A 16886-nucleotide genomic window follows, 5' to 3' on the forward strand; every position below is an offset into this window, starting at 1 on the left:
CCATCACCGTCAGCAGCTACGTCCACGTCCTTGTCCCAGCACAGTGTTCAGTGGTCCCTACCCCAGTCCTTTGAATGCAAGCGCAAATACGCAGCCACACATGGGCCACAATACTAAAATGCCACAATTCTCGACTGCATTCACGGGAAGTATTGCCTTTTAGGCTCCTGGAGACGGAAGCTTTCCGCAACCTCATGGCGGCTGTCCCTCGTAACTCGGTTCCCAACCATTACTATTTCTCCCGGTGTGCTGTTCCCGCCTTACACAAGCACGTGTCCCAGAACATTACCCGTGCCTTCACCAATGCAGTTACTGGGAAGGTCCAACTAATCACGGACACGTGGACAACTGCTTGTCGCCAGGGACAGTACATTTCACTTATGGCACACTGGGTTAATATTGTGGAAGCCGGAACCCAGTCGGACCATGGGACGGAACACGTCCACCTGACTCCTAGGATTGCGGGCCCTGGGTCAATCAGGGTTACCCCCACATTATACAGCCCCTGCACCTCCTCCTCCTCTTCAGCCTCCATCTCCAAAATGACGACATCTGTGGCATGCTGGAAGCACTGCAGCACTGCCTTGGCCAAGTGGCAACAGGCTGTGCTGATGCTTATCTGCTTAGGTGACAAACTGCACAGCACTGCAGAGTTGTTGAAAACTAACACAGCAGGCAGACCTGTGGCTCTCACCACTGAACCTACAGCCAGCCATGGTTGCGTGTGACAATGGCCGGAACCTGATGGCAGCTCTGATGCTTGGCAAACTCGCACACGAGCCATGTCTGGCCTATGTGCTCAACTTAGTGGTTCAGCGGTTTCTTAAAACCTACCCAGATCTGCCCATTCCGAAAGTCAGCTACAGCTTCCGCCTCCCTGGCAGTGCTTCAGCAGCGTTTGCAGCTTCCAGCTCACCAACTGGTGTACGATGTCACCACACGTTGGAACTCAACATTGCATATGTTGGGAAGGATTTGTGAGCAGCAGAGAGCAGTTGTGGAGTACCAGCTTCAACACGCCCGTCGGTATTCCGATCAGCCTCCGCACATAAGAGCTGATGAGTGGGTATGGATGTCTGACATCTATGCCTTTCTCCAAAACTTTGAGGACTCAACCAAGATGGTAATCGGTGATGACGCCATAATTAGCATCACTATCCCGCTTCTCTGTATGCTGAAAAACTCAACTGTTCACAATTAAAGAGGAGGCATTGCAGGTGGAGCACGATGAGATGAAGCAAGGAACTATACAGGGTGATGCTACACAGCCCAGCCTCATCTGATCTCAAAGCGGATTGGGTGATAATGGGGAGGAGGAGAAGCAGGAGGAGGAAGAACAGAAGCTAGTTTCCTGCGCTACAGATGGTACTACCCACACCACATTCATGCTATCTGTTCAGCGTGGATGGCCTGAAGAGGGGGAGGACAAAGAGGAGAACCAGGAGGAGGATGAGGTGAACAACAACCATTGTCCTCTTGGTGGGGACAGGGAAGTCTTGGCTGTTGGCAGTCTGGCACACATGGAGGAGTTTATGTTACGCCGCCTTTCCCATGACCCTCACGTTGTAAGCATTTTGGGCAACAGTAATTACTGGTTGGTCACACTTCTAGATCCGTGCTACAAAAAAAACTTTCTATCTCTCCTTTCTGTGGCGGAGAGGTCTAATAAAATGTTGGAGTACCATAAGGCTCTTGTTGAAGAATTATTTAATATATTCCCAGCTGACAATGCTGGCGGCAGAGGTCACAGTTGCTTGGACAACCAAGGAGTACAGGTGAGGGAGACACAAACCAGATGCACCAGGGGAACATTGTCAAAGGTCTGGGACAGTTTTCTCAGACCCTCCCAGCGCTCAGACCCTGAAGCGCGGGGTACTCTGACAAGGAGGGAAAAGTTTTGGAAGATGCTGAAGGAGTACCTTGCTGACCAGTGTCCTCCGTAATTCCTCTGTGCCTTAAAACTATTGGGTATCCAAGTTGGAGATGAGGCATGAACTGTCTCTCTATGCCTTGGAGGTCCTGGCCTGCCCAGCCGCTAGCGTTTTGTCAGAGCGGGTTTTTAGTGCCGCCAGGGTTTTATAACTCATAGGCGCATCCGCCTGTCAACTGAAAATGCAGACAGGCTGACTCTTATCAAAATGAACAAGGGCTAGATTGAGCCAGACTTCTCAACCCCATCGGATGATAGCAGCGGAACATAAACTCAAATCCAGTGTTTTTTTGGAGGGTCTATTCCTATACATCCCTTCACACCGAGACATGGGTATACACTTCAGGATTTTGTCTATTTTATGTCGTCCTCCTGCTTCTCCTTCTCTTCATCCACCACAATGATATCACCTAGGTGACCATCATGCAACACCCACATAATTTTTTTAAGGGTGTTTATGATGCCTGTAGGAAATATTTTTAGAGATCTACCTCTAACATTCTATAAAATATATTTGTATACCCCCCCCAAGGGTAAATATTTTTCAGCTCATTCACTTAATAGATGGGCATTACCAGTTTAGGAGACCCACTCCTTAATTATGGAAAATACATTTTTTACTGAGGCTCTCCACTACGTCTTTTCAAATTGGTATTGGAGTGTATCCTAATTTTTGGCAGCCCTTGAACTTGTTGCATATGCATTAACAGTCTAGGAGACCCACTCCTAAATAATGAAAAGGCCAATTCAAATCGATTCTATATTCTACAATATTAACTTTTATCTGAAATTCATTATGGGTGAGCTATTACACGCATTCAGACAGGGATTACTGCCTTATACTCTTGCTGCTGCAAGCAAACAAAAAAAATAATCTGTTCCCTATTGATACCGCTTTACCAAGCACCTGTCCCTATTCTAAATGCAGCTATCATCTGCTGTAAATGAGTGTTCATTCTGGTTGCATACATCTCTTACACTGTCTAACAGCTTGATTGATTTTTTCCAAAAATCGCTGACAGATTCATGTTTTTTAATACAATCTACATTCAGAAATTCATCAAAGCTGGCCGGGTTGCTTGCATTCCTGCACAGTTTGTTGTTGCAACAGACCAAAAAAAAAGTCTTCGGAGCCTGTTAAAATCTATTTTTTATTCTACAATATTACCTCTCTTATCTGAAATTCGTGTATGGGTGAGCTATTGCAGTATGGATAGCGTATTACATGGATCCAGCCAGGGATTATTGCCTTATACTGCGTGCTGCAAAAAAATATATACACTGTATATATATATTCTATTCCCTATTTATACCGCTGTTAGCTGCTTTTAGAATAGGGACAGGTGCTAGGTATCATCATAACTTGATTTCTTTTTTAAAAAAAATCATTAACAGATTTATGTTTATTAATATAGTCTGCACTCAGAAATTCATCAAAGCAGGCAGGGTTGCTTGTGTTCCTCCACAGTTTGGTGCTGCCATGTACCAAAAAACCTCTTCGGAGCAGGTTAAATTCTAATTTTTATTGTACAATATTACCTCTCTTATCTGAAATTTGTGTACGGGTGACCTATAGCAGTAGAGATAGCGTCTTACAGGTATCTAGTCAGGGATACTATATTATACTCTGTGCTGCAAAAAAAATTCTATTCCTTATTAATACTGTTGTTAGCTGCTTTTATAAGGGAACTATTGCCCTGGAACAAATGTTTCTTAACATTTTTTTTAGGAAAATCCATTTTAGCTTCGTTTTTGTATGTTTTATTGTGAGTCCGTAAAAGTGGTGTAATACTCTGACAACATTGTTCACAGCAGTGGCCGGGAATTCAGAGATGCTTCCAGTGGTCTTCCCCATGCTGTTCCCATGTCATTTCAGCACTGTTTCCATTTAATTGACCAATTTTTAGGCCCCCTCCAGACCTCCGGGGGGGCATCGGGAAAATGCTCAAGTTTCCCATTGACTTACATTGTAGTCGTTACTTGGGTCTACCACCCGAGCATTTCCTCGACCCGAGTAACGAGTACCCGAGCATTTTGGTGCTCGCTCATCACTAATTAACACCTCTAGATGTTGTCTCTTGTTACAGGTTGTAGAATCCTCAATCACAACTTTATTTCAAATATTTTTATATATCTTTAATACTTTGAATGCTATTGTCGGCTTACTCATATAAGGCATTGTTCTACTTCTGTATATAAAGAGGTTCCTTACCTATTATTACACTCTCCAGTGATGCTGCGGTACGGTGAAGACTCACAAAATTTTGGCAGGTACTGATAGGCACATCCACTCAATTGGGAAATTATTTGATTTTGTTCTGGAGTCAGAAAATCTGCAGAGTAAAGAGCACATTAATTATTGCTTGTTTATTTGTTTTTGTTTTTTGCTATATTACTAGTGTAACATATAAAATTTACAGATTAGATAATTGCAGCAATATCCTCCAACAGAGAAGAAGTGAATAGATGGTACTTATACTGTATGTAAGAATAAGAGCTGGTTTTTCTCATGCATTAAAGGGGTTGTCCACTGAGATACGTAATTTTCGGCAAGCACTGCAGCTTTCGGAATCCTAAGGCCTCATTCACACATCTATGAAAAAATGGTGCTGGTGTTATCAGTGTTGTGCATTAGTGTTTCATCCGTGTGTCCATTTTTACCATCAGTGTCATCAGTGTATTTCATGGATGGATAAAGAAATGAATAAATGCCAAAGTTTCGCCTATACTTTACAATGATAAACATGTACAGCACACGGATGGCACACGGATGCCATGCTTGTGCTGCCTGTATTTTTCACAGATCCATAAAATGTATATGTTTTTCACCGATCCATATATTTATATATAAAAACGCACATGTCTCCATGTGTTTTACACGGACACACGTTCCAGGAAAAACAGGGACATGTGAATACCCCATAGGCCCATAGGCTATAACGGGTATGTGTTGTATCCATAAAAAAAAACGGATAAAACACGTATGTGCAACACAGACGTCTGAATGAGGAATAACATTGTATAATATGCACACTGTTAGGATTCAATTCCACTTGCTAGAGGACTTCACATGAGGACAGGTACGTGTGAACTGCTGACTAGATTCTCATCTGCTTCTCTCACACCCTTAATCTATGTGCACACGTAGCATGTTTGATGCGTTTTTGCGGTGGTTTTACCGCCGCGCAAACGCTGCTAAAATGCTTGTTAATAGGTCTGCCATGCATAGCAATGCTAATCCGGATTTGCTGTGCACATGGTGCAGAAATTTCCGCTCCAGATTCACATTGCGTTAAAAAACGCAGCAGGACCATTTCTAGCGCGATCCCACAGCAAATTTGCGCCCATTGAGGTCCATTGAAATGCAGCAAACCTGCAGGTATATGTGGATTTGCTGCGTTTCAATTAAAGTTAATGGCTGCAAATTTGCGATGGAAATGTGTTGCGGGTGATACCCGGGTTGGAGAGGAGGAGTACAACTCCTCTCATACCGACCGCCTGACCATGTACCCAAACTCAACCGCAGCGTGTCAATTTTTGTAGCATACACGCTAGTCTCCACTGCGGATTTTGACCAATTGAAGTGTCATTATATGCGGTGGATTCACATGTACCAACAACAAAAATGCAGCATTAGAACACCGCGTTTTGGATGCAACAAAAATACGCTGCGTCCAAATCGCTGTTGAGTGCTGATCGGGGAGACATAGAGGCTAATATGCTTGACAAAAATTTCCCCAGTGTGAACACCCCTTTAAAAACAGAATCGATTAGAAAAATAAGAAAATAAGCTTCATCACTCATATAAGTGTTCTATCACTTGTTGCTTTACGGCAAATGCCAAGAGCATTGCATGAAAGAGCAATACTGTACTTAGAGAACAGTTTGTGTAGCCATCATTTTTGGTGCGCACCTGAAGCATTGACTGTATCTGGGTACATGATGTTCAGTTTCTCAGTTACAAGTAGGCGAGTGACGTCAAAGTAATCTGCTGATCGGATAAAATTTCTAGCTGCTCCCACGGCTTGCTTGAAGAACGCCATTATATCTGATAGCTTTGCATCTTCCATTTTTGACCATACCTTTAAACTGAAAATGCATTGAATTAGTATGGATTACAAATTGATATCTTAAACCATACACATTAGATAAAAGTAGTTTGATGGTTGAACAGTCATTGAATGAGTGTCATCTGATGAACGCTGCCAACAATACACTGCAGCCATATATATTTTTGTCAACATGATTATAAGGCCCTGAATAAAATAAGGAAAGGGCCTAGGACTGTGAGGGAGTTGGTGGTGGGTCCCTTGAGGGTTAATTAAAAGTGCGGGAAGTGGCTGGGGCTGCAAGAGAGATTTGGGGGCATGGTATTCAAATGGTTATACACATGAGGGAAAGGCGGCAAAGATCAGTCACACAGCGTCTTACCTGAGAAGAGGAAACCCGTCCACCTTCCTCATTTCATTATTTTACGGATGGTATGAAAACAAGTGGAAGAAGAAATTTTTTGGTTTATCAGTGTGGTTTTTTGTTAGTTGTCACAGCGTGGTGGTTCTCGTCCATGCTCGATAAGTTTCATTCACAAGGCCCACTGTAAACCAGCGGTTGGCCTTTGGTATTTTATTGTTGGTTAAAAAGGCAGAAAATGAGCATGGACGATGAAGGTTTTTTGGCAATGTATGTACGGTGGTTTTTTGGTTAAATAAAAAAGCTGTGGCCAACCCACATAACCCAACATTGGTTTACAGTATCTTTATTAAAGGTGGCTCCTCAGGCCGCGGTCAATGTTTGGTTAATGCAGCCCCAGGACACTGGTAAGAAAAGGTGTGGTGATGTGTTACACTCTTCGCAGTCCAATGCCATCGGGTGAGTATGGAACCATTTTTTGGAGAATATTTTCTTCAACGAAAAATCATTCATGAACAAAAGATCTTTTATTAATCTTTTGTCTCATTTATGTGTTCATGTAGTCTCCAGGAGAGAGCTGGCCTAGCCCTAGAACAAACAGACTGAGGTTTAAATATAAGGTGCCTGACACACATCCCCTCTCTCCATCATCCATCAGGGGAGAGTTGGGTGGTCCCCCATATACCTCAGATGGTCAGCCAGCCCTGCTGAAATCAGCCAGCGTTATTGTGTATGGAGACCACATCTTTGTCATGTCATCCAATAGCTGCTATCTTATGATACATTACTGTGATTTTTGTACATTTGAGTCTTCAGTAGTCTTACTTTGTTCTAGTCTGCAAGTATGCCGAATCCACCAGATTCTTAGCGGCTTTGACAGATTCCAGAATAACATCATCTTGTATCTTGTATTCTCCACCTCAAAGAATAAAGATAAATCCGATGATGCAATACACACTGACAAAACTGCATCCGTACATGTCTTAGGTTTCTAATGCTTAGGAACTCATGTACATAACATAACTGCACATAACCTGATATGTCTGGCAAGTTATCATGAGAAGTCCTTAGTAGCAAAACTAATGTACAGAGGCTAAATTGTAGAAAAATAAGGTTTTGGCTGACAAACACTTTAATGTAGACTTGCAATTAATTATACTGAAATAGTAAAGTATCAAAACAAGTTCAGACCATGAGCAAAAGGACCCGTAATTTGTGACCTTTCTTACCTTATTACAGTTCCATTTGAAGGTACATAGTATGTATTTTCACTTCAGTCAGGATTGATGTCTCTTAAAGGGAACCTGTCACGTCCTATCTACTATCGACATTGCCCCCATAGCGTTGTTAGTGATGCAACACTAACTGAACACGGCGCCGCCCATGACTGAATGTGAGAATCACACCCCTATGCCTGAATACGAGCAGGTAAGATAAAGTATATAAAACGTTATAACATCATTATGCTACTGTAGCACCCCGAGGACTCGGCTGCTACAGGGGTATTGCACCTCACTCCAGAGGTGTGGTATTCCACTCCCGGGTAAGGATGGAGTGTGGGACCGAGCTCAGTAGCTGCATGCACTACACTCATCCCATTTCCGGGGGACAGAACTACGGTACTCCCACCAGTTAGATGTGCAGGTACGACAGCATCTGTCCCTGGCTGGAGTGGGAGGGGGGGAGGAACATCCCAGTAGTGTAGGGGCAGATAGGGGAGGGACTCTGGGCATAGAGGTAGGAGCCCATTGGGTGCTAGTCACCTGGGCTCACACATAGAGGGAGTATATATGGTGGGCACCATCTTAGGACAGGGTCAGTCAGTCTGAGGAGGAGCAGAGCAGAGGAGCTCAGCCAGGAGGGCTGACGGGGAGCTGTGGCTCCGGCTGGGCCCAGCTCCAGGGCCAGGCCTGTAGTGGAGAGAAGGAGGAAGAAAGGCCCAGAGACACAAGACAAGAGGGAACCCTGAGATCCCAGAAGTAAACCAAAAGGGTGAAGGGTTGGCAGAAACGGGTACCGGAACCCTAACTGGCAGAGGCTAATGATCCTTAGCCAGGAACCGGAGGTCGTGGTTAAGTTTTGCCACGACCCTCACCACATCCACCAGGAAGGCACACCACGAATAGGGTCAGGAAAGCCAGAGAAGGTTTTACCACCAAGAGGCCCGAGGGAGCCGGACAAAGGTGGATCCCTGGTGGGAACGGCCAGCAGAGAGAGAGAGAGAAGGGAGCTCAGGACCACGCTCTGGACTGCCTGGGAGTTGACCGAGTCCCACACCTGGTGGACGCAGCACGGCTCGGGTGGTCACTCAAGGCCGGAGTGACCGGAGCAACACCTGTGAGTAAAAACCCTGAAACTGCATCACCTGTCTCTGAGCTTCCTTGCTGCACCATCACAACCACCAACTTCCACATCTGCTGCCCTGAGGCCATACCCCTCCCGTTGGGGGTTATACCATCCTTGCTGCACAATCCTACCACCGGCCTCAGCGGTCTGCTCTGCAGCGGCGGCCTCCTAGCCGCAATCAACGGGTGGCGTAGTCGACACTTAAACAACATCTACAAAGACTGCCGCACACTTAGTTTGACCACCCTGGGCACGGACCGGGTCACCGCCACAAGGACTACTACCCCTATCCAGATCCGGCTCCGGGTGTCCCTTGAACATGGCCCAGGGGGCGCGTCACTACCACTGATTTTCATGAAAACAGCTTGTTAGTGATGCACATTGAATCACTAACAAAGCAATGGGGGCAGTATACATAGCAACTAGGACGTGACCGGTTCCCTTTAAAGACATTAAAGGTGATGTCCACTATTTGGACACCCTCTTTTGAATCCCTATGTTTCCCCCTGGTATAATAGCAACCTCCGGTGCCGATGCCGTTCCAGTGGTGTCTGCCGGGGCTCACATGATATTGTTATGTCAAACAATGTCCCGAGCTCCCCGTGGCCAATCAGTACTGGCTTCACTGTCGTCACCATCCAACAAATCACATAAATCCAGAGGAAGTCAGAGCTTCTGCTGCTATGATTTCTCCATAATGTCACGTGATCCCCGGGAGAACCAATGCCGACACCGCTGGAACAGCACCGGCACCAAAGGTGAGTATAGGTATTTTACTGCAGAGAAACACAGGAACTGAGAAGGGACTGGAGTAGTGGACAACCCTTTCAACCGTTTAATGACCGCCGATACACATTGAAGCGGTAGCCATTATGGGACATTATTCCTTCATCGCCATTATAAAACAGCGATTAGGAATAAGTAAATAGTGCCACTGCACAAAATTACCATGGTAGACAGCTGTACATGACAGCTGACACCCTGAAGTATCGGCCCCGGACAGTTTTGGAATCGACCGGAGCCGATTAGCTCCTTAAATATCGCTGTCAATCGCGATAGATTTATCTAAGTAGTTAAAAGACTGTTAAATGATCCCCTTTGAAATGATCAACCACCAGCAATAGTAATTGTAATCGCGGGTGTCGATTGTTGCCATGGTACCCTGAGGTTTTTTAATGACCCCAGGGTACAGTATCCTCTTAGATCCTGCTTATAAGCAGGGTCTAACAGGCTGTGTCAGTGAGCCACTGACAGGTATCATTTATGATAAAACACAAATAAAGAAAAAAAGTAAACAATTGATATTGCCACATCTGGAACAACCCGATCTATAAAACTGTAAATTTATTTCATATGGCAAACACTGTAAAAAGAATAATAAAAAAAATTCCAAAAATGTTGCTTTTTCATCTTATTGGACACAAAAAACTGAACAAAAAGAGATCAAAAAGTAAAAAAAATTCTATAAATGAAAACACCAAATCGTCCCACAAAAAACAAGCCCTAATATGGATCATTCATCAAAAAATAAAAAAGTTAGAGCTCTCAGAATATGATGATGCAAAAAGAATTACATTTTTGTAAAATATAATTTTTAGTCTGTAAAAGTAACAAAGTATAAAAAATACGATATAAATCTGGTATTGCTGTAATCGTAATGACTCAAATCGGTCTTATTACTTATACTTACAGTTGAAACCAGAATTTTACATACACTATATAAAAAGACACATGCATATTTTTTCTCAATATCTGACATTAAATCAGAATAAACCTTTCCTGTTTTAGGTCAATTAGGATTACCGTAAGTTTTAATATTTGCCAAATGCCAGAATAATGAGAGAAAGAGAATGTTTTAAGGCATTTTTATCACTTAGTGCAAAGTCTAAAGTTTACATACATTTCATTAGTATTTGGTACTATTACCCTTAAGCTGAATGACTTGGGTCAAACGTTGGGAATATCCTTACATAAGCTTCTCACAATAGTTGGTCGGAATTTGGACCAATTCCTCCTGACAAAACTGGTGTAACTGATCCAGTTTTGTAGGTCGCCTTGCTCGCACTTGCCTTTTCAGCTTTGCCCATAAATTTTCAATAGGACTGAGATCAGGGCTTTGTGATGGCCACTCCACAACAATGACTTTGTTATCCCTAAGCTACTTTGTTACCATTTTGGCAGTATGCTTCGGGTCATTGTCCATTTGGAAGACCCATTTCCGCCCAAGCTTTAACTTCCTGGCTGATGTCTTGAGATGTTGCTTCAGTATTGCCACATAATCTTCTTTTTTCATGATACCATCTATTTTGTGAAGTGCTCTAGTCCCTCCAGCAGCAAAACCCACAACATGATGCTGCCACCCCCGTGTTTCACAGTTGGGATGGTGTTTTTAGGCTTCCAAGCTTCTCCCTTTTTCCTCCAAACGTAACGATGGTCATTATGCCAAAAAGTTCAATTTTCGTTTCATCAGACCACAGGACATGTCTCCAAAAATTAAGGTCTTTGTTCCTGTGTGCATTTTCAAACATTAATCTGGCTTTTTTATGTTTCTTTTGGAGTAATGGCTTCTTCCTTGCAGAGTGGCCTTTCAGCCATGTTGATACAGTACTCGTTTCATAGTGGATATTGACACAATCTATCTTACCAGTTTCCACCATCATCTTCAGAAGGTCTTTTGCTTTTGTCCTTGGGTTCATATGCACATGTCGGACCAAAGCACGTTCATCTCTGGGACACAGAGTCCATCTCCTTCCTGAGCATAGTAAGCTTAGTGTATGTAAACTTTTGACCTTGCAATAAGTAATAAAAATGCCTTAAAACATTCTTTCTCTCTCATTATTCTGGCATTTGGCAAATGTTAATTGACCTAATTGACCTAAAACGGGAAAAAGTTTATTCTGATTTCATGTCAGATATTGAGAAAAACATGCATATGTGTATTTTTATATAGTGTATGTAAACTTCTGGTTTACACCGTATATAGTTTGAAGAGCCTTCCAGGGACTATAGGGGAAGACCAGACTCGAGAGGAGACCATCCCTGCACAGTTTCTCCACTTTCCTATCCAAGTGTTTGATAGGTCTGTTGCTATGAAGGAGACTTGTTAATCACCTGGAGCAGCACGGGCAAAAATCCATCTATTCTGATTCGGCATTGGACTAGTCTTATTTCTGCATATGGACCCAAGCAGTTCCCTATGTTAGAATTTCTTAATTTGGGTAGTATGAATTGTGTGACAGGTTCACTATAAAGTAGAATGAACAATCCTAAGCTGTTCATAGGAAACAGAATAAAGTGATACCTTGATATCTGCGATCCGATGTCTTATTCCAGAGAAATTCACCTTTTTTTATATGTAAATGAGCTGATCAGGACTATGGGCTGGGCTGGACACTGATCTGCACAAGAATCTGCCTCCAGAGATTATTGTAAATGAAAGGCGGAGTTACTAGTGTGAAACAGGTAATGGTTACCAGTGTGATGTGTGATGGCCGCTCTCTGCTCTTCTGATCTCACTGCAGAGCTGTGTGTGATTATAACTAACACATCTGCAGGTTCCTCTCATTTCTTCAGCTTTAAGCTCATAGGTAGACAGTTTTGCAATACAGCGGAGCTGTGAGAGCTGCAGCAAATGTGTTTATAAGGAGGCAAAGTTTAGTTCTACTGTTCTGGATTAATTACAAGTCTCAGACTGGTGACATCCCTTACATATAAAATAATTCCTGTAGGCAGATTCTCATGCAAACCAGCATCCGGCCCATAGTCCTAAACAGCTCATTTACATATAAGAAAAACAAGAATATCTCTGGAATAAGACATTGGATCGCAGAAATTAAACTATCATTTTATTCAGCTTCCTACGATCTACATGCCCATATAGACGACTTAGGAGGGTTGATCCTACTGATAGATTCCCTTTAAGAATTTACATTAACAGCCACATATGCATAAATTTGTAATAATGAATGTATATTTAACAAATAGAAATAATAGTAATAGTAACACTAAACATAAAATTAAAGGGATAGTCCAGCACCTCTCTCTAGTCTACCCAATCAGATACTAGGCTTGGAGAAACACTGCTGTATGGATGTGGGACAGTTGCAGAGGCAACTCTCTGATATCCAGCTGGTCATGTCTAACAAGATGTCAGATGGTTACGTCTGCAACTGTCCTGGCTGCCTACAGCAGCCTCTCTTCACACCAGATGTCAGATCAGGCAGACGAGAGAGATGCTGGATCCCCTTTTAGGCAAGTCAGCATTGCTATAGGAATGATTAAATGGATATCCTCAACTTGTGCTTAATTCCATGATATATGCCATAAATGTATAATAAATGTGGGTTTCTAGATTCAGAATGTGGCAATGTTGTGTGCTGCTGTCAATTGTGAGGTGGTCTGAAGTCCTATTCAAACGAATGTGAATTCTGACCATCGCTTAACGGACATACAGTGGGGGAAATAAGTATTTGATACACTGACGATTTTGAAAGTTTTCCCACCTACAAAGAAGAGAGAAGTCTGTAATTTTTATCGTAGGTACACTTCACCTGTGAGAGACAGAATCTAAAAATAAAAACCAGAAAATCACATTGTATGATTTCTACATAATTAATTTGCATTTTATTGCATGAAATAAGTATTTGATACAATTGAAAAGCAGAACTTAATATTTGGTATTGAATTCTTCCAATTCTTTGCAATTACAGAGGTCAGACATTTCCTGTAGTTCTTGACCAAGTTTGCACACTGCAGCAGGGATTTTGGCCCACTCCTTCATACAGATCTTCTCCAGATCTTTCAGGTTTCGGGGCTGCCACTGGGCAACATTGAGTTTCTGCTCCCTCCAAAGATTTTCTATTGGGTTCAGATCTGGAGACTGGCTAGGTCACTCCAGGACCTTGAAATGCTTAGTAGGGAGCCACTCCTTAGTTGCCCTGGCTGTGTGTTTCAGGTCGTTGTCATGCTGGAAGACCCAGCCACGACCCATCTTTAATGCTCTTACTGAGGGAATGAGGTTGCTGGCCAAAATTTTTCCTGTCCTCTTTGCAGAAAAGCACCCCCAAAGTATGATGTTTCAACCATCATGCTTAATGATTGGGATGGTGTTCTTGAGGATGTACTTATCCCTCTTTTTCATCCAAACACGGTGAGTGGAGTTGATATCAAAAAGTTCTATTTTGGTTTCATCTGACCACATGACCTTCTCCCATGCCTCCTCTCAATCATCCAGATGGTCATTGGCGAACTTGCGAACTTGAAACAGGCCTGAACATGTGCTGGCTTCAGTAGCGGGCACCCCATCCTGATATATATGGTCCCCCATGCCCATTCTTGTATACATGGTCCCCCATCCCTATTATGGTATATATTGTCCCCCATCTCCATTCTGGTATATAAGGTCCCCCATCCCCATTTTTTTATATATGGTCTCTCATTCCCATTGTGGTATATATGGTCCACCATCTCCATTTTGGTATATATGCACCTGAACCCCATCCAGGTATATATGGTCACCCATCCCCATCCAGGTATACATGCCCCACCATCCCCATCATGGTATACATGCCCCTCTATCCCTATCCTGGTATACCTTGGCCCCCCATCCTGGTATATATTGACCCCCATCACGCTGCCCCCCCAAAACAAAAATATAAACGATCCTACTTAAGTTTCCTCTGCTCCCTCACAGCGTGGCATCCTGTTCTGATGCCAGCAGCTGATTTCAGCATGTAAGCAGCACATGACATCATTGCCATGCACCCCCACACGCCGAGGTCAGCTGCTGGAATGTTCACTGCTCCCCACACCTGGGACTATGGGAGTGGAGAGCAGTGAATGTTCATTTTCATTAATAGCGGGCACACTGTTAGCAGCAGCTGCCGACTCCTGCAGATGCTGAGCGATCACGTGTGCCCGCTATTAAAAAGAATGAATATTCACTGCTCTCCACTTCCATAGTCCCGCCCACCTCTCAGCGCCGACTTCATTGCATAGAGGTAGGCGGGACTATGAGCGTGGGGAGCAGTGAGTATTCATGCTCTTTATCAGTGTTCATACGTGATAGCCGAGCCCATGGCTGTGGCTAACAGGGTGCCTTCTATTAAAGAAAGTGAATATTCACTGCTCAACACGCCCATAATCCCTCCCACCTCTAGATGCCGTCTTCAGTACATAGAGGTGGGAGGGATTATGGGTGTGAGGAACAGTGAATATTCATTTTCTTTAACAGTGGCAGAGTGTTAGCTGCAGCAGCCGGCTCCTGCCTCCTGTGACCAGCTCTTCCGCCACTGCCACTACCCTCTTCCAATGCCAGACTATAAGACACCGTATATCCGGACTATAAGACACACACCCCACTTTCCTCCAAAATTTTGGAGGAAAAAAGTGCGTCTTTTCACCCAAAAAATACAGTATTTAAGAGTCATACAATGTGATTTTCTGGTTTTTATTTTAGATTCTGTCTCTCGCAGTTGAAGTGTACCTACGATAAAAATTATAGACCTCTCCATTCTTTGTAGGTGAGAAAACGTGCAAAATCGGCAGTGTATGAAATACTTATTTTCCCCACGGTATGTGAGCATCAGGTCCCCGATGTTAAGAAATATGCAGGACCCACACCTCCTATACAAGTATGGAATATCCTGCCAAGATAGGAAAAAGCCATTTACCAATTATCTTTTCTGCTCTTTTCATTTACAATTATCAGTAAAGATCCTGAGAATTGAGAAATCTTTCATAACGTATCATTTGTAAACCATTGTTCCATTATCTAAGAGACTGCTAAAGACAGCTGACTACAGCAATCTATGAGTATGTTCCCATGTTGCGTTTTTTTGTCCTTTTTTTTTTTATAGCGTTTTTTTCCCATTCATTAAAAAGGGTACAAAATGCTGCAAAAACACTGAAACTGCTTCAAATCTTCAATGAAAAAATAAGCAGCATGGGCATGAGATTTCAGAAATCTTTTTCATTATTCTGAAACAGTAAAATGCTGCATTTTTCATGGCAAAAACGGTTTGGGAAAAAATGCAAGAAAACGTGTGAACATACTTCATTGAAACCTCATCCATAGGATATATTACAACCATTGAACTATTAGCATTATTTATATGGAATCCTGTAAAGAAAGATATGCCATAAGTTACAGAGCAGTGGAATGCCAGTAAGCGCTTGTTCACACGTTGTGTTTTTTTGCCACGCTTTTTCTCTTCTGATTTCTGAAATTTCCTGCACATGCAGCTTTTTTTCCCTTGTAAATTTGAGCCTTTGGAATTTTTTTTTTTTAATCTGCAGTATGTCAATTCTTTCAGAATTTTTGCAGCGTTTTCACCCACTCAAATGAATGGGGAAAACGCAAGTAAAAAAGGATCAAAAACACACACAAGAACACGTAAAAAAATGCGTCTATATCGCACTTAATTTACACAGAGTTTTTCCTGCCAACATTCTGGTATTTATTGCACAAAAGTTTTCTGTAAATACTAAATATGTAAATATACCCCAAAAATTACTGCACAAAAATTGTAATGAATCAACCATTGTTTCTTTTCCAGAGTAGATAATGATATTACATTATACTGTAACACAATTACAAAGAAAAATAATTTACCTTGAATGGAAATTGCATTTATCTGTGTTAGTAAAGTTGCCAGCAGGAATACAGCACAAATATGCAGAAGATTCATTTTGTGACACCTAAAAAAAAAATACAATGAAAGAAAACGAACTGATATGAGTCGCTGTAAAAGACTTTAAGTATCTCTTACCTGCTCTTGCACTAAGTAAAATCACTTCACTCACCTTGTAATTTATAGGCACGGCTGTAAAGGGAGACTGGACAGAGTGACATCCCATGGGCCGGCCCAGTAATGTTGCAATACCCATCTGTGGGGTCCTGATCGTTATAAACATGATATTATCCTTAATGAAAATAATAAAAAGACCAAATAAAAAATTTTGTAATCTGCTGAATATCTAGATTACATTGCAGGGAGCCAGTAGCTGATTAAATATTAATATGTCACATTGTATATCAAACTGTTTCATTGTTGCAATATTTGATTTACAGAAGGAAGTACTGATATATCTAGAAATCTATAAACAAATTGAAAAGCAATGTTTTTTCAAAAATAAAAAAAATTCAATTTTGTTAAGGTATGACTGCGAGAGGTGTAGGCTTGGCATTGTACCATGCTTA

At 42.4% G+C, this 16886-nt stretch overlaps 1 protein-coding gene across 1 annotated transcript in view; it reads right to left on the bottom strand.

Annotated features, from left to right (window-relative positions):
* LOC141232843 (myeloperoxidase-like) overlaps nt 1-16488 on the bottom strand; it is a 42726-nt gene extending 26238 nt beyond the window's left edge. Inside the window, exons 1-5 of the mRNA XM_073667837.1 lie at nt 16456-16488; nt 16299-16384; nt 7166-7259; nt 5844-6019; nt 4143-4263 (exon numbers count right to left, since the gene is read on the bottom strand). Coding sequence (XP_073523938.1) covers nt 4143-4263; nt 5844-6019; nt 7166-7259; nt 16299-16374 — 467 coding nt within the window. The 5' untranslated portion in view covers nt 16375-16384; nt 16456-16488. The remainder of the gene's footprint in view (nt 1-4142; nt 4264-5843; nt 6020-7165; nt 7260-16298; nt 16385-16455) is intronic.
* Nucleotides 16489-16886: the final 398 nt, after the last annotated feature.

The sequence above is a fragment of the Phyllobates terribilis genome, unplaced genomic scaffold, assembly GCF_046119375.1.
Source record: "Phyllobates terribilis strain yellow unplaced genomic scaffold, ASM4611937v1 Scaffold_2__4_contigs__length_985480577, whole genome shotgun sequence".
NCBI lineage: Eukaryota > Metazoa > Chordata > Amphibia > Anura > Dendrobatidae > Phyllobates > Phyllobates terribilis.